Source organism: Drosophila sulfurigaster, chromosome 2L, assembly GCF_023558435.1.
Source record: "Drosophila sulfurigaster albostrigata strain 15112-1811.04 chromosome 2L, ASM2355843v2, whole genome shotgun sequence".
Taxonomy (NCBI): Eukaryota; Metazoa; Arthropoda; class Insecta; order Diptera; family Drosophilidae; genus Drosophila; species Drosophila sulfurigaster.
The window spans coordinates 13,744,171-13,764,711 of NC_084881.1; the positions used below are offsets into that span (position 1 = coordinate 13,744,171).

The 20,541-nt window shown below is 44.3% G+C and overlaps 2 protein-coding genes across 10 annotated transcripts; one reads left to right on the forward strand and one right to left on the reverse strand.

The window, feature by feature from the left end:
• The first annotated feature begins 201 nt into the window (after window positions 1–201).
• LOC133850210 (keratin, ultra high-sulfur matrix protein) lies at window positions 202–3,204 on the forward strand. 9 transcript variants are annotated; one of them, XR_009895598.1, is made up of 5 exons: window positions 202–346; window positions 499–550; window positions 1,636–2,128; window positions 2,293–2,605; window positions 2,663–3,204. XR_009895598.1 is itself a non-coding variant. In XM_062286251.1 (4 exons), exons 2-3 carry the CDS (start codon window positions 521–523, stop codon window positions 2,134–2,136), a joined length of 531 nt encoding a protein of 176 aa, XP_062142235.1. In that variant the 5' UTR covers window positions 203–346; window positions 499–520; the 3' UTR covers window positions 2,137–2,148; window positions 2,660–3,204. The 9 variants fall into 9 exon arrangements, 4 of the variants coding, with proteins under 4 accessions (XP_062142235.1, XP_062142234.1, XP_062142236.1 ...); XR_009895597.1 differs by having other exon boundaries at window positions 2,293–2,590; window positions 2,643–3,204; XR_009895596.1 differs by having other exon boundaries at window positions 2,293–2,586; window positions 2,643–3,204.
• Window positions 3,205–3,658: 454 nt separating this feature from the next.
• On the reverse strand, window positions 3,659–16,393 carry LOC133850204 (protein bark beetle). The gene is given in 12 exon segments (XM_062286237.1): window positions 3,659–4,971; window positions 5,073–5,297; window positions 5,371–5,667; window positions 5,669–5,742; window positions 5,809–5,906; window positions 5,977–6,000; window positions 6,151–6,276; window positions 6,333–6,688; window positions 6,749–6,960; window positions 7,040–13,287; window positions 13,348–13,526; window positions 15,689–16,393. Coding segments are annotated over 12 exon segments (9,507 nt in total). The 5' UTR covers window positions 16,286–16,393; the 3' UTR covers window positions 3,659–3,900.
• Between the last annotated feature and the right edge of the window lie 4,148 nt (window positions 16,394–20,541).

A 20,541-nucleotide genomic window follows, 5' to 3' on the forward strand; every position in this document is an offset into this window, starting at 1 on the left:
CTGAAATTAATATGGAATTAAGGATAGTTTCGAAATTAATTTTAGTTTTTCTTGCATTAAAAAGAGTCCTCCAAATTAGAGTTATTAACTTGATACATTAAAAAGTTTAGTGAAAACTTTCTTAATGTATCTGAAAATGAATATTTATTTTATCCAAATCGGAGTAGTCGCTGAGAAAAAAAAAATAGTAGGCCATGAAATCGAGTCCCAAATGTTTTCCGTTCGCGAGGCTGCGATGCTTGCAAAATAAAATCATTAGTTTTCTGACTCTCGAACCTTTCGTTTCGACTGGCTTCTAAATTTTAAGTAAAAAATTAAAAATTATCTTAAAACTTGACCAACTAAAGTGAGTGCGAAAATCAATCAAGGAATACTAATTTTCTTTATTTCTTTTCTCCATTCTTTCTTTTCTTTAATGTAATAATTTTAAATTAATTTTATTTTTTCATTTAAAAATGTGTATGTGCTTTACCTTATGAAATATTTCCGGTGCTTCAGAAATTAAATTTTAAAAATCAAGATGTGTGAACCTTGTTGTGGACCTTTTGAGGTGAGTATTCCTTAAAGATTTTCTTGTTCCTTTGATACGTGTACTCGGCCATACAAACTCCATAATATCCACATAAACGTTCCCCATGTAGTGCTCTCCAAAGTGCTATAATGCAGCACAACTGGATGCACTGCCTCAGTGTGCGCCACGCATTCCACCACCATTCCCGAAATGCATCACGGTGCAGCAGCCACCGCGACTCATTTGCAAGAAGCGTGTCGTCTTCACCGAGAAAATTGTTCCCGAACCGATGGTGGTGAATCGATGTCGCCAGATCACAATACCGAAAGTAGTAGACACTACGCGGGTGATCAAGGTGCCCAAACTGGTCTGGGTGTCGCAAATGGTGCGCGAGCCGCGAGTTATCTACTATCCATCGATGATACCTGATCCCTATGTCGTATGCTATCCGAAGCGTGTTTGTGAGCCGCGTGAGGTCTGCCAGTCGATACTGTGTCAGCCGAAGCCTCAGACGATCGATATACCTCCGCCTCGTGAATATTGCTGCTATCCAAATGGACCGATCAATTATAAGCCGAGCGCCGCATGTCCACCCTGTCCAATTGGACCGTGTGCCCCTGGCGGTGCTTGCTGCCCATTACCATGCTTTTCAACCAATCAATATCCTGTGTGTGAGACCCGTTGCGGACCCTGTGGACCGTGTGGTCCCTGCGGGCCATGTGGCGGACCTTGCGGCCCGTGTGGCCAGAGTGGACCGTGTCTGCCATGTGGCGCTACTTGTGGACCTTGCGGACCATGCTGATCACGCACAACGCTTTCACATACAGCAACTTGCTCTCCAAAGAATTTTGCCAATTTCTCCGTTTCTTCGTTTTGTTGTGCTGCATTTGTACTTTTGTCCATCAAGTGGAACTGTGGAAAGACTCCTGAGTGGACCATGTCAAGGTGAGCGACTCGATTGCACTTGCTTTGATACGTGATCAATCTCGTACATCAAGGCGTTGCAATCCTGTTGCTCGCCTTGATATTATACTTCCGAATGTTATAGCGAGTACACGTATCAATGGCAACACTAACCTTTCATATTACTAATCCAATCCTTCAACGCTTCTTATTCCTTTTAGCCCAGAGGCTGCCGCAGTCGCGAGCTACGTTGTGGCATTATGTATACGACGTGTGACTGCATCAAGCGAAATGGCCTGCAGGACAAGTGTCCGCGGGCAGCTTGCCAAGGACGACCCGCATGCATGTGCTTCCCGACCCCGACATGCTGTCCAGCCTCGTTCCCGTTGCGCTTCGCCAACATGACAATGGGTGTCAATAATAAGCGCATGCGTTGCGCTGCAACTGCTGCAACATGCGCTGGCGGCGGTGGCCTTGCCCGCTCCTGTGGAGGATGCTGCACTGGCGGCGGCGGTGGATGTAGTCCATGTGGTCCATGCGGCGGTGGTCCATGTAATGATTGTCCATGCTGTGGACCGCATAGTCCGCCATGCGGTGCGCCGGCGCCAATTCCTTGCTCACCCGCGCCCGGCGTTTGCTGTCCGCCATTGCCTGAGGGCGGCATACCCGATCCACGTGTTTGGAATTGTTGTAACACACCTCCGACATATCCATGTAAGTGACCATTCGAGTCGGTCTGTCTGTCCCATTTTTAAAATTCGTGGTCCGCTGCATTAAGCGCGTCCGGCGCATCGTTTAAGAGCTAGGCGTGCCACAGCATGTGTCAAATTAAGGATGTCAAAAGAAAAGATTTTCATTGATAAATTTCCAATTTAAAGGTGGCGGTTGCCCATGTCCGGCTCGTTACCTCAAAAGGAAACAAGAAAACTTACCCTGTGTCTGGTGTGCGCCTTGCAAAGCTCATTGCTACAACACGCCTCCGAAATGTTGTTGCTAGAGCTGTAGCCTTTTGAATGGCGACAAATCAATCACCTTTTTATGGTGACAAATAGCCGGCACACTGTCACAAAACAAGTTGTTGTAAAAACAACAAACGTTAGTGTAGGAAATCTTTATCGACATTTAGCAATCCTCACTTTTGTCCGCATCCCAAGTAATATTGCCACACTTATGTAAGTAGTTGTAGTAGCCGTCCTATTGATATGCACTTATTTCTTTATATACACAGGTGGCTTCTGATAAAAGAAGCAAAACAAAGTTGAAATGATGATAGTTCGGTGTTGTTTTTATAACATGAAATAGCCAGGGGAAATGCACACAGTTCCACAGTACGTCTCCTAGTTAAGCGTCCCGAGATATCGAACAACAATTGCGGACGCAATTGACGGAATGTATTTGTGAAAGTTTTGGTTGGTAAAAATTTGGAAGCAGGTTGGATCAAAGTTTAAATATCGTGGCACCATTAAAAACACTCGGTCCGACAAGAAGATAGAACGAACTCACAGAAAACTGAGATTAATCAGGCAATTTATGGCGCTTCGAATTAAACACGGATTTTAAAAGTTTACGTGAAGCCGACTGAACTATGGAGTTTGATGTATTTTACTCAAAACTTAAGTCGGTAAAATGGAATTTAACGAATGCGACCCTGGAAAACATACAACATACAATCTCAAAGTTCTTCTTCTTACAAATTGGCATAAATTCTAAATTTCTAGTTATACAAATTTTATATGCGCAACTTTTGGACCTTTGGCAATTAAATTCTTTTGGATTGAAGCAATCAAGAAGTTTTTCATTTAAGGGGTGGAGTGGGCGGAATTTATTACATTAAATGACAAATGGAAGTACTTCTTTTTAATAGCTCTTGTTTTACTTTTTTGGGGAAAAAAAAACTTGGGCGCGGCGCGGTTAAAATATTTACCGGTTCATGTGTGACCAAAAGCTAAAATACAGTAGTCTCGTGAAAAATACCAAAAGTATATTCTGGCTCACACTACTGGCAGAGTTGCATTGGCCTTATCGATAACAAATGCGTACCAAACAAATAAATTTAATTAATTAATTTTACTCTGCATAAAGCGTGTTTCCAACGTTTATTAAAAAATACTAAAATAAATAAAATAAAAACAGGCCTACTATCTGATTATATTGTAGTATTGCCACACGCTTAAAAATAAAATAGTAGCCCTGCCAAATGCTTATCATTATTGTCCAACACTGTTCAATGATTAACGCGCGGTATTTGAATATTGGCATTGACTTATTTATTGTTTATGTTAAATCAATTATATACAACAATTATGTATTTAATACTAATTCGTTTGTTTTGCGTTCGCATGTGTTGATGGTTAATGTTAAATGTTTACAACTAATGGATGGAATGCTTTAAGTTTTCTACTACATAAAACAACGTGGGGTGTGTTCGTCTCTCATAATCTCTCATCTTAATGTATTAACTAAAATCTACGTAGCGAATGAAGGGATTACATGGCCGTCTCTAGCGGCTGGCTGTGACTGCGTCCATTGGCATGCAGTGGCACCAAGCCGCCGTCGCCGGCCTCGCTATCAAAATCCGTCTCCAGCAGTGCCTCCGACTTGGAGCGATGATACGGATTGGCAGTGGCCAGAGGCGATGATGTTGGCAGCGTTGGCGTTGTAGGCGAAGCCTCCTGAGAGGAGGCCGTTTGATAAACAGTCTTTGGGCGTGACGTATGCGCGGTGGGCGCTGCCGGTGGCTGAGCCAGCGGTCTGGGTGCGCGATAATGTGATGTGGGAGCCTTACTGCTTCTCACGGCCGTGTAATACGAGTCCGGCCGACGCATATCCGCCGGCGTCGCTTGCGGCGGCACTGCGGGCGCTGGACGATAGAGCGATGACTCCGTGGAGAAGTTGAATTGATCGAGCTTCTGGTCAAAGGGCAACGACTCGCCGCTGCTGCGTTGTGGCATGAAACTGCTATGCGAGCTGCGCTGATATTCGGGCAGATTCTGTTTCAGCTCACTGAGGAAAGCCAATCCCGGCTGGCCACGTCGTCCACCACCTGTGGCGCCTCCAACAGCACTGCTGCTGCCACCGGCATCTGTGCGTAGTGGCAAAGTGCTGGCATTTCCATAGTAATCCGAGCCAATCTCCTCGGCGTCGGCGTCTGTGTGATGTATGATGGGCGTGTCTTCAGCCACGCTGGTGCTAATGGAGTTGGCACGTGTGTTGCCGCCATACGTTGAGTTATCCCTGAAGCCCTCGTTGCGATAGCTCAGCTCAAAGGCATCGGGCTCCAAGGCAGCGGCAGCTGCAGCCGCTCGGGCTCGATGAGCACTGCCCTTGGAGATGGTGGCCACCTTGTGTGGCTGCTGCTGATGATGGTGTTGTTCCTGGCCAGCTGGGCGTAGCGCATTCTGATTGACATACTCGTTGTAATGCGGCTTCTGCTCATAGCCCTCGTAGCTGCCCGCCTCCGAAGTAAGCACACTCTTGTCCATGGAGTCAATAGAACCATTGGCCACCATCTGCTTGTAGTCCTGGCTTTTGGTCAGCGTGCCATTGCTGGACATGTTCTAATGAAACCGAAACAGTAAACCAAAAAGAAATGGGAAAAAGAAAAAAAATTCAACTAAAGGCAACTCAAAATGGGTGAAAAACAAAAGTCAAATCATACATAATTGGGACGTCGGCGCAGCGATCCTTGGGGATCGATGCTATTCAAGCTGCGCAGACTCTGGCGAATACTGTTGCGTCGCTGCAGTCGCTGCACATGACGATGCTTGGACTTGGCGAACCAGCAGAAGGCCACCAGAATTAGCAAGATGATAGCGAGCACAAAGGCGGATATAATACTGATGGCGAAAATGTCTGCACGCCACGACAGCGGATCAATGATGACCTGTTAGAGAGAGAGAGAGACAGAACATTTATTAGAAACGTAATGAAATATATACAATGTTATTTCGACTTACTCTTGGATCCATTTCGCAGATAAAGCCACGCTCCCTGGCGCAATCCTCCACTTCGATCTCGCCAAACACGAAGCTTGTGCAGCGTTCAATGTGGTTGTAATCCTGTATCCAGACCTTCTCCGGATACTTCAGATGCCGCATCTGACTCTGCAGATACTTCCACAGTGTGGTACTGTCGGTGCGTATGAAAGGCATCGTTGAGTTCTCCGAGCGGCAGAAATCACGCGCCTCATGGAAGGTCATCGGCGCACCCACGTAGGTGAAACAAGTGTCCTGCACCAGAGCCCAACCCGGGGGGACATTTGCCATCCAAAATGGTCTCGTTGTTCATCTGGAAGGGCACAGCGAGCACCTCGAGAAGCATGGGATCGTCTGAAAAGTAAAAAAGGGTTACATTTTAATTTAATGTATAGAATGCAATTTGGAAGTTCTACCTACCATATTTGTCCCTAATGCGGGATTGCACTGAAATAGTATTATTGTAGCTCCAGTAATTGTGACGTGCATCAATCTTGGAGCTCCAAGTCTCAAAGGTCCTGATTTGAATAAAAAATATAAGCGTTATTTGAGACACTTTTTTAGTTATAATTAATTCCAGTAGCTTACCTGTTTTCATAGTCAAAACTCATACTACGTGATGAAGAAGAGAGCAAGAACAGAGTGTGGGTAGAGAGGGAGAGAACAAGAGGAAAAATCATAGAGAAAAGAGTTTCACATTAATAGAACAAAACCCAGGAAAACAAAGATCAGTCTTTCTACTTGAATTAAGCCACTACTTACATAGAATTATTGACAGTCAGCAGTTCGTAATCGTTTTCGTAGTTCTCGAATATGTTATCGACATATTGTTGACCCGCAGTGCCTGCCACAATCGTTGCCCGGGACATCCAATTGGTGGCCACATTGCTGCATATCAAAGGGTTGAATAATACTTCGAAATTAATATCCAATTCGAAACTTACCGATAGAATCCATTGTGCGCTGTGGTCTGGTAGATCTGCAGGCGAACCTTCTCGAAGCCAGACACCTCCATGATGCGTCCTCCAATGTTGCTGTGCACATAGTTGTAACTAAAGTTGGACACCACCTGGCATAGGCGAATGACCTCAGCATAGCCAGCATTATTCTGTGCAAAGTAGTTGCGATAGAGCTCCACTTCCTGGTAAGGCGACGACTGACGACCCTCCACAAACAGCGCTGGACGATTGCGATTGCGCATGAAAAGATTGTGATGTACGAATCCACGCAGCGAAGTCGCCGATCCACGAGAATCAGCGCGTATACGTAAACCACCTTGGTTCTCCAGTAGTAGATTGTTCTAGAGATAAGTAAAAGTAGGTTAGAATATTGAAGGAGAGACATTGTTTTGGAAACATACCATAAAGTACAATGAATTCATGTTCTGCACATCCAAGTTAAGCGCTGAGGCGCAGGTGGAGAAATTGCCGTAGAGCTGTTTGCAGTTGCGTTCTATCCGGTTCCCGATGAGTGTCAAAGTTGGAGTCACCTCTCCTGCAGAAGCATAACTAACAGCGCCCTTCATTGCTCCAGCGATGTGAGTATCTGTGATATTGTGCAGAGCATCGCGATCTATAAATGAGAGTCAAGATAACAAAAATAGGTTTAATAAAATTGTTTATATACTTAATATAGACTTTACTATACTCACATTGTCCCAGCGTCGAAATGGGAACAGTGACAATCTCTGCAATGAAGCCGTGTGTCTCTGGGGCGCCACTTGCAACAAGTTGCAGGCTCAACGTTGGACCCTTGGTCTTAAAAAAGGAACGTTGATTGTCCGTATCAGACTCCACTTTGCCCAGATACGTGGCTGTCACATTGTAGATATCGCCGTCGTAGAGCTTGATGAAATCGGTGCGTCCATAGAGCTTGGAGTGATTAAAAAGATTCGACTGCAGCAGACGGAAACCAATGGGCTTGGCACGAAACGCGGAGGTAAAGATCTTCACACAATTGACGGGATTGTTGTCATACTTATAGTAGACTAGCATACGTTCCTCGATGCTCAGCACCTTCTGCGGATCACAGATGTCGATCAGCGAGAAGAGTTTGTAGGGCAAATCAAGTTTTTTGAGCGGTGTAAAGCTGGACTCATCACTGTCGCGTCCCTCGCCGCTAAGCGACACAATGCTGATGCCCGTGCCCAGGGTTTTATTGATGTTCAAATGATTGAGGTTCAATTTGCCACTTGGCGCAATCAGATTGATGCCGTGATTGGCCGAGTTCTTGATGGTAACCGAACTGATGGAGGGATTCTTGTGTATGGCCTGAATGGCAGCTGCCTTGTGATTATGAAGAATGCCTGCATTTTCGATCTGCACAAACTCCAGCTGGCTTTCGCGCTGTGGCTGATTACCATGCGAGCGCGAGTTGTGCAAACGATGCTCGTATTGCAGCTCCTCAAACTTGGAGTTGGAAAAGCGAATGCCACCCCAATAGACCTCGTCGTCGGCAATGCCATTGCAGCTGACAAACACATAGACATCGTCCCAACGGCATTCGTGACGATGCCCATAGAGCTGACCATTCAAACGCTCGGCACAATCCTCCATGCGTTCCTCATCGCCACGACACTCGAGCGGTTGCACCCACGACCAGATGCGTGTCAAGGAGTTCGTGTGGAACTCAATGCGCCTATCGTGACCGTAGTAGACATTGAGCGGATCAAAGCCCAACTCACGGCAAACGACCTGGGCATTGCGTTCGGTGAACCGACCATCGCAAATGGGCACCCACTGCAGTGTCGTGTGATTGAAGTACTCCAGGAAGCCCTCATTCAGTCCATACACGACATCCGCCTCTCCGGTACAGTTGCTCGCACTTGTGCAGAGTCTGATGGAGTCGAAGTCCGTTAACGCCGCACTCATGTCCTCCAAAGCACGACGCTTGCGAGGCGGCGCTGCAATCAACGATTCCCTGCTCGCATTCCTAAAGGGTCGCATCACAATTGGTGACTCCTTGTAGCCTATGGCCATTAGTGTGCCCAGCACCAAAATGCCCACATTAGGCTCAAATTCGAGAGTAACGCCATGCTGGATAGTCAGCGTTGTGCCAGGCATCACTGTGATATCCGAGGCTATGTAGTATGGTGTTGCCTGCTTCGGAAGCGTGAGATCGCGATAGACACGACCGCCACGATAGCTCGATAGGGAAATGTCCTCGTTGGGTGGGGTTACCACCGAAACACTTGCATCGTAGCTGTCTTCGATGAGGAAGGGCTGATAGATAACATCCGCATGATCGTTCCAATTGTCAAAGTCAAAGATCTTTGACTCAATGTACGCCACATCCTTTGAGCCCCACCAATTCTCCGTCGCTTGGAAATAATTGTTTAAACGCGCTGATCTTACGCCCGCAACCAGATTATAATCCATCTCATTGTCCGCTATGAGGTTGCGATACAATCGCACGGTTTGCACACCATCCAGACGAATGACAGCACTAGGCAGCTGATGTTGTTTGCGAATGCGTCGCGCTGCTCGCATATAGTGTCTATAGTCGGCCATCATGCTCACAATGTTGTTGCCCTTGAAGGAATTGTACTCAATGCTCGCAGGCACTTGGCCAATTATCTCACTCAGACTGTCCGCCTTGAACAACAGCACAAATTTGGCGCTGTTGCCTTCGAAGCGATTGTTGTCAAAACGCAGACGCTTCTCCATGCCGTCGAGTGCGATCAGCGCACCCGGACAATTGTTCTCGCGGAACACATTTGATGTGATGTTAAAGACCGCATAGTGGCCAAAGACGCCGATGTGAAAATCGCGATTGCGCTGCCAAGTACTGTTGCCAAAGTAAATCGAGTGTGTAAAGTTCTCGTTATATTGCCAGACATAAGGCAATGCCACCTGGAAGCCACCATGTGTGTTCTGCTCCACGGTGGTGTCTTGTATAACGTAATGGAAGAGATTGTTTGAGGAGCGCAGATCCTTAGACATTTGCCTTATGCCATGTCCGTTCTGTGTGATCAGCGAACTGTTGATGTGTAGCGTGACCTCGGATATGTTGCTGGAGATGACATCCCAAAAAGGTGATTTGATCAATATTGCCTCTCGTTCATTGTAGCTAAGTTCTGAGTTGATAAGCTTTATGGACTCGTTGGCCTTGCGCAGATAGTACTCTCCATTGTCGCCAATATAGCGATTGTAGTAATAACCTGTGATTCCTCGCAGATTCTTTTGTATCTTCGTTGAGCGTATGGTCAAAGTGGGTACCGGTCCACTCACAATCCGATTCCTAATGTTCTGAACTGGCGATGTGACTGTGCTCAACATAAGCACAGCTCCTCCTAAAGCATGTAGGCCACTTTCGTAGTAGATAATAATGCCATAGCTGCTGCTCGTGGCAGGGAACACCGTGAGATCCCTTTTGACCTGCCAAAGATCGCTGCGTATGTTCTCGGTGCGTGCATTGAGGATGCTAATGCTCTCCGTGGACAGGTTGTGTATGGGATTTAGTAGCTGTATGCCAATCACATAACCAGCGGGACACTGCACGACAATCTTGCGACTGATGGACTGCCCCAACAATTCTTCGGTGCGTATGTATTTACGCTCAAAGGTGCTCAGATCAATGTTTGCGAATTCGTGGGGCAGCACATAGGGATCATAGTCTGTATCGTAGGAGTTAAAATCCCTAGCCATATTGAACCATCCGCCAATTTCCTTTTGATCCAGCGATGCTATAACTGCGTCATGCGAGATGCCACTGCCTTTATTCTCCTTGATAATCGAACCAGAAATTCGAAAATCGAGCTGTTTCATGCTAATACCGCTGCCACGATTTCCTGAGAATTCCGAGTTCTTAATGTTGTTCACCGATCTACCCGCATATATATCCGCATAGATGATTCCCAAGCCATCCTGTAGATTGTTTACCACACGCACATTCTCCAGATTGTGACGTGCATGATCCATTTGCAGAGCGGGCTTAAACGAGTTTGTTGTGTAGTCAAATAGTCCAGCCTTTTCTACGGTCACATATTGTAGATCTGCGCGTTCCGCCAGCATGCTAAATCTCACTCCCGCCCATGCGCCTTCGTAGCAACGTAGACCCACATCGCTTTCATGACTGCAGCTGTTCTCGAACTCGTATTCGGCACGACACTTGGTCACATCCCGATCGTGGGGAGTGCAACGCACATTGGCCAATAGCACGTCCTCCGAGGTGCCAGCATTGGGTAGCTGAGAGCGCAGCAAACGCCAATCCTGAGGATTCAAGGAATAGCCCAGCTGATGACAAACCAAGGCGGCATTGAGAACATTCCAGCCGTAGTCGCAGACGGTGCCCCAGCGTCCCTTCACATAGACCTGAAGCCGACCCTCGTTAGCTCCTGCGCCGCCCAAAAGTCGCACCGGCACCCGGGGCACGGTGTCCACGGGCAGGACTTCGGTTTCCATGTCAATTGCCTCCGTTTCGCTATCCAGGTCAATACCTTCGGTGTCATTTCCTATGATCGTCTCCCGCTTCAGCGTGAAGAGAATATCGTCAGGACGTCGTCCTCTAGCTTCCAATTTTCCTGCCACCATCATGCCGACACTCGGTTCAAAGCGCAGCGTTGTGCCGGGCTGTAAGATGAGCTTGCCACCAGGTCTAATATTAATATCCTTGGTTACAGTATAAGTGCCCGCTGGCACCATGTCCTGGCCATCGACCTCGCCACCAATGACATCGGATCCCTCGTGGAAGAAACGCGGCACCACCGTAGATACTGTGATCATGGCCGTAGAGCCCGGATTGGAACTGTGCAGCAAGTAAGGAATGTATTGTATTTTGGCCAGATTGTAACGATCATTACGATGAAAGAGACGCGCGTAGATGCGATTCTCATCGGTGTGACCCAACCAATTGCAGGTGGCATTGATGATCTGACTCTGATCCGTTAACTGCGAACCAATTTCATATGCCGAGTCAAGATTGTGCAGAATATTCCTAAAGATGTCCACATTGCTGGAGCCCACGACAACTGGGGCAGCAACCCGTGATCGAGGATTTAATCGTCCCGCGCCATCGTTTCCCTCGCTGCCCGCAATTAGCGGCCCAAAAGCTTCGGTGATGTTATTGCTACGCACAAAATTTCGTGTGAATAAAATGTACTGAACCTCTGCACGACTGTATGGCGAGAGAGCAAGGGAAACCACATGCAGTCCACTGTTGCGCATAAAGTAATTGCTCTGAATAAGCAACTTGACGGGCAGATAGTTAAATTCCTGGAAGATGTAATCGTTGTTCACATAGATGCAGCCATAAGCGCCAAATTTGAACATGTTGTACTCGATGCGACCCTGTAGATTGAGCGCAGGACTTAGGTAGATGGAATTTGCTTGGCTGTACTTGAACAAATTGTGGCCCAGCTGCAGTTGCATGTTTGCCTTGCCATTCTCCGTTGCCTGGTAACACGACTCGACGAAAATGTCGTTCTGTTGACTGCCGTTAAAGGTGTTTCCCGTGATGTTGACCCAAATGGGGCGACAGTAGTTGCCATGGAACACACCCATCTCCAGATTACCGCCAATCTGCGAATACTCCACCACACTGGTCTGATTGAAAGGTATATACTCCACTCGATCCACATCAGTGGTATGATTTAACCAAGTCGCCATTCCATAACCACGATTCGAGTTCAAGGCTGAGCGGGAGATATTCCTATTACCTCCATAGTAGGTAATGTTAACTCCTGCGCCGTTGTTGAAGCTAATGTTGCTGCTGGTGATGTTCACATCACCTGCACCGCTGGTTACATGCACACCAGCAACATGTCCATTTCCGGACACCGAACTGGCGTGCACATGCAGCTTGGAGCGAATGTTGTCAATGGCCACGCCACGTCCACCATTGTCCTCCACCGTGGACTGTGCCACACGAAGATCATAGGCCACAGCATCCCCAGAGGTTATGCGGAAGTATCCATTCATTTCCCTTCGAGCGTCTGCTCGTATGCGCACAAACATTTTCTCTCGTGTGCTCGTCACACTCTGTGGTCGGGTGAAGTTTCTCGCCTGCCACTGGAAGAGCAGACGATCGTTGGACGAGGCGCCATCGAAGATCTCCACTGTGCCCGTGTCATTCTGCTGCATCATAAAGTACTCAAAGTGTAGGGTGAGCAGGTAGCCAGGACGTGTAAAGAAATATTTGCTGCACTCCTTGCTGGAGCCTGCGTAATACTTCTGGGTGAAGGACAACGAGATGGGATACGTTTGACCGGACGTCGTGGGTAGTGTGCAAAAGTCGTAGATGCTGGCGCGATCAGTACGCTCGGTGCCGCGCAGATCGTGGCCCACATACTTGATGCCATCGGCTGCATTGTCCACCACAGAGCAGCCCTCGAGCTGCACCAATCCTTGGCTGGAGTTGACGAAGATGCCAATGCCGTTGCTCTTGCGCACGGTCACATTCTGCAGCTGGAAGCCAGCCCAAGGTCGTGTGCTATTGAAGCCCGTGTATGCCGAATGACTGATGACGACATGTTCCATTTGCGGTGGCAATCCCTGCACCTCCAGCGCTGACTTGGCACTGAAACCCGCGCCATTGCCAGCCCTAATGATATCCACATACTTGAGCCGCGATTCGGACTGCGCCGCATAGACGGTGTTATCCCTACCCAATGACTTTGTGGATGGTGCATTGTCAAAGTAGATGCCACGCCAATGTCCCAGAGCTTCTGAGTGCACTGGCAGACACTGGATGCCCAGATCATTGTGATAATCACAGGAGCCAGCGCCCATTTGTCTCGAGCTCCAACTGCAGTCCACTAAACTGTTCTCACTGCCCCGACACTTTGGCTGCTCGTAGAGCAGTCGAGGATAATAGCCTGGCGTGCGTTCTACCCAATTCCAGAAGCGTCCTCCTCGATAGCCCATCTGTTTGCAGGCCACCGCATAGTCTGCCATGGTCCAACTGAAAGAGGAATATCAATTGTTAGCTTAAAGTATATGGTCAAAGTAATCTGCTACTTACTTTCTTGAATTGGAGCACACAGAACGCCAGGCACCTTTGTGGTAAAGCTGCAGTCTGCCCTCCACTGGCGTCGGTCCATCCACTAAACGTATGCCCTTCTCCTGCTCATCGGGCAGCTCCATTTTAACATTGGCAGCATTACTTTGAGATCTTAGCACGATGCGTGCTGTGGGTGTGCCCTGAAAAAGTGAATTTTGTGAATTAATGATTAGGAATTAAATATTCGCAATTAGAAATAAACCCTTGAATTATTGAAGCTTAGCAAAGCAACATAGCTAAAAATCTACTCTATGACAGAAACAATAATACCCAAGATAAAACTCTTTCTTGATACAAAAAAAAAACACTCTTCATTCATCACCTATGCTACCTTGCTAATGTAACTCATAACTCATAGAAGGGCAAATATGATTTCCATATAATTTAAGCTCGTCTAGACTCTAGAAAGGCAGAAAGTATTCTCATAAATTAAATTCCAATTTCTTTTTCTAATCTGCAATGTGAATAACTCTTTTCCACACAAGACTCTTTTACTCGCTTACTACTATATGTGTATTTATTGCATTGCACATTTTGCTTTGTGTGCCATTTTCTATCCAATTTTCAGGTGTGAATATTTGTGTAATTATCTTTCGGTTTCACCCCAGGTTTTTCACCTATCTCACACGCAACGTGTTCATGACAAGTCGCGGCTTAAAATTTAATTTCTACGTTTTTTCCACTCTTCTAAGCTACTATTATTACTTTTTTTCAATTATGATTATTATTTTCACGCCAGTTGGCCTTCGTTTTCCAATGAGAATCATCAGCAGTTGATGATGATGATGATGATCTTGCCTCAATTTGTAGACTTAATTAACACCTATGCGTACGATTGGGATGATCATGATCACGATGATGCTGTTGAGCAACGCCCACAGACAATTGACAAAAAGCGCAAACAATTTTATTTAATTAAAACCGGAGAAGACCCGAACTTTAACAGGTCAGCAAGTAGAACACTATCGTCTATATCGTAGTAAGTATATTTTGGATGATTCACATACTCGTATAGAATTTGCATATAGACAAAAAATTAGTCTGGCATTTTTGACAGCTTAACTTGCGTCTCAAAGTAGACCTGAAGTCGACCTAAAGGCAAGTTAAGTTGCCCAGTAGAAACATCAATTATGCGACGTCGTTCACTTAAATCTAATTAACCCCTAATGACCCTCTGACCGCTGATTAAGTAACCAAAACGAGGGGAAACGAGGAGATGAATGTAAAGCGCGGAGCGGACATGCAAAGTAAATGCAGTAAAAACTCTTTGAAGTCGTCGTCGGTAGTTGTTATGTTGTGTAGAGTAATTGTTATTATTGCCATTGGAATCGTGCAACGATTCATTGAGCTCAGGAAGTGAACTTGGTCTGACCCAATTAATGGGTGACCGACCCAGCGCATGCGCTGACGCCCTAACCTACCACTACTCATAAATCGGAGAGAAAACTCACTCAAGAGTTCTTATCACAGTCAGAGCGAAAGATAAGAGAGAGGTGGAGAGCGTAGTATAGGCAACAATTGAAAATCGCAATCTAATCAGTTCAAAAGTCAACTGAATAAATAAAACAACAAGTGAATTCAACGGGGTGCTACGAAACTTTGGAGCTTATCTATCATTACCGTTACTCACCTGTTAACTGATAGCAACAGGTGCCCCGCCAGCGCTTAATCATTCGCAATATTCAATGGCTTGAAAGGCGTTATTTGCAACATTATGCACACAACAAATACCCCTGAGTTTGCTCAGAATAAATCAAAGTTTCTTCGAAGATTGCAGATAATTTAAGAAATTTTATTCTTTATAGTGGGTTTTTGGGAAACATTGAAAATAAATGATTCAGAGACTTTTGTTAAATATGGGAAATAGGATAGAAAAATATAGGTGCAATTTTACAGCATAGTTTCATTTATCACTCATACGTAGACATTCGAAAAATATATTTTCCATATAACAAAAGATACACTTGTATTCAATTCAAGGAATGAATCGAGCATTGTAAACAACTTTTATCCACAGATAAGCTTCATCGTAAGGTCAAGGCGGTTTTAGTGTTTACGATAAATTTCTTATCATAAATTTATCACAAAGGTTACATTGATTTCACAAGACATACTCAAAATATATTCAGACTATGTTTATCTCGCTATTTGTTTTACCATCTTGTGCAAGCTGATGAAGTAATTTTTCGCGCACTAACTTTTCTATTAAGGCCTAGTTATAAACACCCCACCACTTGGCTACATTAACTGCTGGGTGTACGAGTATACTAGGCAAATTAGTTTTGAAGATTGTTGCACTTACCACAGCTTGTAGCACGCCGCGCACCTTGAGGCCCTTGGTGGGCGCAAACTCAACAGTCACGCCCGGCTCGATGGTCAGACGGGCGCCACGAAGCACCTCCAGGTCATCGCGTGCCAGGTACGGACTCTCGCTAAGGCGCAGAGTTCGCTCGCTGAGTATCTCGCCACCCTGAAGTTCGGTGTACGAGTTGGCCGATGATGTCAGCAGCAAGGATGGCGTCGACGGTGGCGCCGCAGTGGCGTCGACGTTGTGACGCGTTGCTGGCAGCAATTGTGTGGCGCCATCTAGACTGGCGAATTCGATATCGTTGTCGTTGTCGTTCTGGTTCTCATTATCCTGCTGTACTTCGATGGTCTCCAACTCGGTGTCACGGCGTTGTTGTTGTTGTTGTGCTCGACCTAGTTGGCAGGACGACGACAACAGGACGATGAGGAGGAGTATTGTGCATTTGTTGGCCCATTTGGGGGTTCGGGGTGGGCAATTGTTGTTGTTGTGGTTATTGTTGTGGTTCTTGTTGCTGTTCTCATCGTAGCTATTATTATTTTGTTTACTTTGTCTTTGTGGAAGAAAGTTCGTTTTATGTCGTTGCAGCGTCATTTGTGCATTGTTTTCATTCACTTTTCATCGACGAATTAATCAATCTAGATTTTCGATTCTATTTATAACTATTATGCATTGCTTTTCACACTTTCATGGCAGTTAAGGCTGTTTTAAGACACAAGAAAAATAATAGATTATTTTAAGCGATTATTTAAGAATTATTTTAAACGAAATTTAAATATGGTAGTCTAATTAGGTTAAACCGTTTTAAATTAAATTTTAATATGGTTTTTAATGTATTATTTTAATTTAAGTTTAGTTTTTAATTCATTTTCGATTAGTAATTGAAATTTATGTTTTAAATGTCACTTTTGTGTATTATTATATTATATACATTGTCACTATATTTTGAACTATCACTATATTTTGAACACTTTTGTAACTTTTACAAATCTCTTGTAATGAAATTTGTTTGAAAATAATTTTCAAAATTTTTTTTTACTCTAGCATATTGCTGCTTTTGTTTTTATGTGCTTTTTCACTTCTTTTTCACAGCGTTTTCACAGATTTCCACTTTGTTTTCAACTATACAATTAACACTTCTGTTTTTCTCACACACTTCACAATAGTTTATACTGATTTCGAATTGTTGCAAAGCCACAAGTTTCTAGCATTGTTACCAATCTCTGATAAGCCGCCACAAACTGGCCCTAAAAGCCAACACACAACACACACAATCTCACACACACACACACACCCTCATGTAGACAAAGAACTTGACAACGTTTCAAAACCAAAACACACAAATACCAATACACTCGCATGCATGCATACACCCAACTTTACACTGGGTCGTGTTTCCCCCAAAAATAACGAAAGACGAAAAATAATTTAAACATACACGAAAAAACACGTCCGTACGCAAAGAACCGTTAGCAGCGACTGAGCGGGTTGCTTGCATTATGTATTATGACGATTGCTGTGGAGCAACAACAACAACAACAGCAGCAACAACAACAACGAATGTGTAGGGAAAAGCTTGATACAACATGTTAAGCAGTTGGAGAGCTGTCGCTGTCGCTATCGTTGTTGTTGTTGTTGTAGTTGTAGTTGTCTCCACGTAACTGTAAATGTGTAGGCATTTCATTCATAGCGTGAGCGCGAGAGAGCAAGCCTAAGAGAGAGCGTGGCGTGCGTGAGCGAGATAGCGTCTCTGATAGCGTCGCACGCACCGCTAAAGGTATTTTGTTGTTTTTGTTTGCTGTGGGTTACGTGTGCGTAGAGTGTGTAAACGGAAAGAAGAAGATAGAAAGAAAGCATTTCCAAGACGGGCCCCAGAGTTTTTCCTCCACTCTGACTCCAACGGCTCAAAACGCAAGTCGGGGTTTTATTTATGGCGTATGCAAAGCAGCTTTTCTCGGTGCTGTTCTTGTCGGTTCTTAAGCTGCGGGTGCGGCTAATGGACTGAGAGAAAAACCCTATATCAATGATCATAAATCACACAAATTTTAGAGTGCGTTGTGTTAGAAAGAATTTTAAATATAATTTTAAAAGTGAATAATTTTTGTGAGAAACTTAAAACTTGAGAAATTTATAACGAAAACAAATATAAAAGTTTAAATTGAACTTTGAAAATGTAATATTGGAATATGTATAAAACAAACATAATTTGAATTATCTAATATTCAAAATTAATTTAAGAATATAAGAGAATAATTAATTTATAATTTATATTATAGAAAAAATAAAATCTGTGAACTTTCGTATTATTTAATTTGTTTTAAAATGCTTTCTTTACTCTTATTTTCTTCCAAAATGATGTAATGTTTTTTGAAAATGGAATTATCTAAATTTTCTCTCAGTGCACATTGACTCGTCTTGGGGCCTTGTGCGTTTTTCTTTATATCGATGCATCTGTGACTCAGCTGCAAGCTATCCAAGTTGCAACGACAGCGGTTATTGTTGCTGTGACTGTTGTCGCTTGTTGCATACTAAAGTGCATTCAAAAGTTGATTGTGGGCCTTTTATGGGTTTATTAACTTTGTTTGGCATTTAGCTTTTGCTTTTGCTTTTGCCCAGAAATGCAACCAGCTTTGATAAGTGGCTAATAAGACTCTATTCGATGAATGCTTCATATAGTAAACTATCTGATAAGCTTTGAAAAAGCATTGCAACTGTTCGCAACTAACTTTATTTATTTTTAAAGAAAATGCGATAATTTCTGATAGTCGCCAATCAAGTTGGTAAGATAATAGTCGAGTATTAGATGTTGATGGCATTTCCTTAACTTGATAAGATAATTAAGGTTACGAGCAGCACAGTAAATAACTGTGTAAAATATAGGTTTCACAGACAGTCTAAATTTCTTCAAATTTGGCCAAGAAACATTTTGCTTAGACGGGTTCAACAACCTCGAAATAAACTAATAGAGCTTTAGTTTTTTTAAGCAAATTTATTGAATTGCTTTCTTGTTGTTCTCATAACGATTCTACGTGCCTTTCACTAACTTGACTTTCTTTCCTCACTCGCTTTGAAAGCATTAATTTGTTTTATTTTTCTGCTACGATGTAGATCATAAACATCTTTGTATCATTTATCACTTTTTTGATTACATTTTCAATTATATATCTTTTTTTTATCACTTGGAGAGTGCTTTATGCCTTGTAGAGCTTATAATAAATTAGTCATTAGCCTTAAGTGACCTATGTATGTATTTGTAATAGTATTAGTCATCGTAGAACGATCTAACCGGCGTCTTTTGTCTCGATTTCAACTCGTTGGATGAGCACGCGATTTGCATTCCACTTTCAGTGACTAATCACAACGTGTTTCACTCTAATCTAATACAGGTAACTATTGGCTCTCGCTCTCGCTCACTCCCACGCTTTCGCTTGTGCCCTCTCTCTTTCCTTCTCACTCTCGCTCTCTGTTGTTGTCGCTTAGCAATTGCTTATCGCATATTTCCTTTACACCTTTATCGTTGTAAGCCCTCAAAGTGCACTTGTCTTTGACTTGACATGCCTGATTGATAATGTCTTCACTTCCTTTCGCCTTCCCAACAACAAGAACAACAATAGCGAGAACTACAACAAAATGGTTGGCAACGCGTCATCAGTTCAAACAGTGGAAGTGAGTAATGTAATGCTATGCTAAGTGAACGGAAGTAAATGTGGAAGTGGGAGGGGAACAATTGCAGACGCAGTCGCAGTCGACGTCGCAGTTGACGCTGACTGCGCTGCCACTGTTGCGGCTCGCTGCACGCATGCAGTTGGCAAGTTTATTGGCCACAAGTTATAGTTATAGTTGTTGCTATTGCTTTTGCTGTTGCTGTGTGGCAATTAGACGAGCATGAAAGCGTGCAACGAAAAGAGAATTCCAATTGGGAACGGATTTGGCCAAAAGCCACTTGCATCTTTACGCGCTGCTGCTCTATCTACGCTATGCCATGCTATGCTACAAATATACAATTCGCACTAATGAGCCTGCTTTTAACGGTTTTTCTACAACTTCTTCAGCTAACAACTTCACTCGTAAAGTTCCATAATGTTCTAATTAAAGCACCAAACACAAGAGAATTTATGTTTTTTTCAAGCCACAGTCGCAGCTTCAACGTCTCTCCGCTTGTTTCTTTGTGTGGCCAGAGAGTTTTGGTATTGGTATTGGTAACACTATTGGTATTGGTATTGGTGTGTTTGGTAATACTTCGTTTTGTGTTGGCCAGCACTCACTCACACACACACACACTAACACAACCTCACTTTTAAACTTTTCATCGTTGGCGCAGCATTTTTTTTTCTCTTCTGCTTTCCAACCCTATTTTTTTTTGCCAGTTATTCACAATTTTCAACACATGTCGCACTTGTTGCACTTTCTGTTAACATTGTTGGCATTATTTACGCATTTTTTTGCGATTCAAACAACGCTTTTCATTTGGGGTTTTTTGAGGCGCGGTCAATAGCGATCACACTTACACACACACACACAACGGAGAGCGTGGAAGAAGAAGAGCGAACAGCAAAAAAAAGCACCGTTGAGATCAAAATGTTTTGGCTTTATGCGCACACACGTCTGTTCGGCCGCGTCGTTGAACACCTTCTGAGCGCACTGAGTCGCCCAGAGAAGCAAGCTCTGCAGTATGTCGCGACGCTCTCTCTCTTGTCATCTGCTCTCTCGCTCTGCTGCCAACTAAAGTTCTGCAGTCAAAACAGTCAGCGCGCCATTCAAAACACACTCACACACACACACACGTGGAGAACAGCTTTATGCGAGCGAATCTCCGCTACACATATTCAAAATTTTCGCTCTCAACTGGA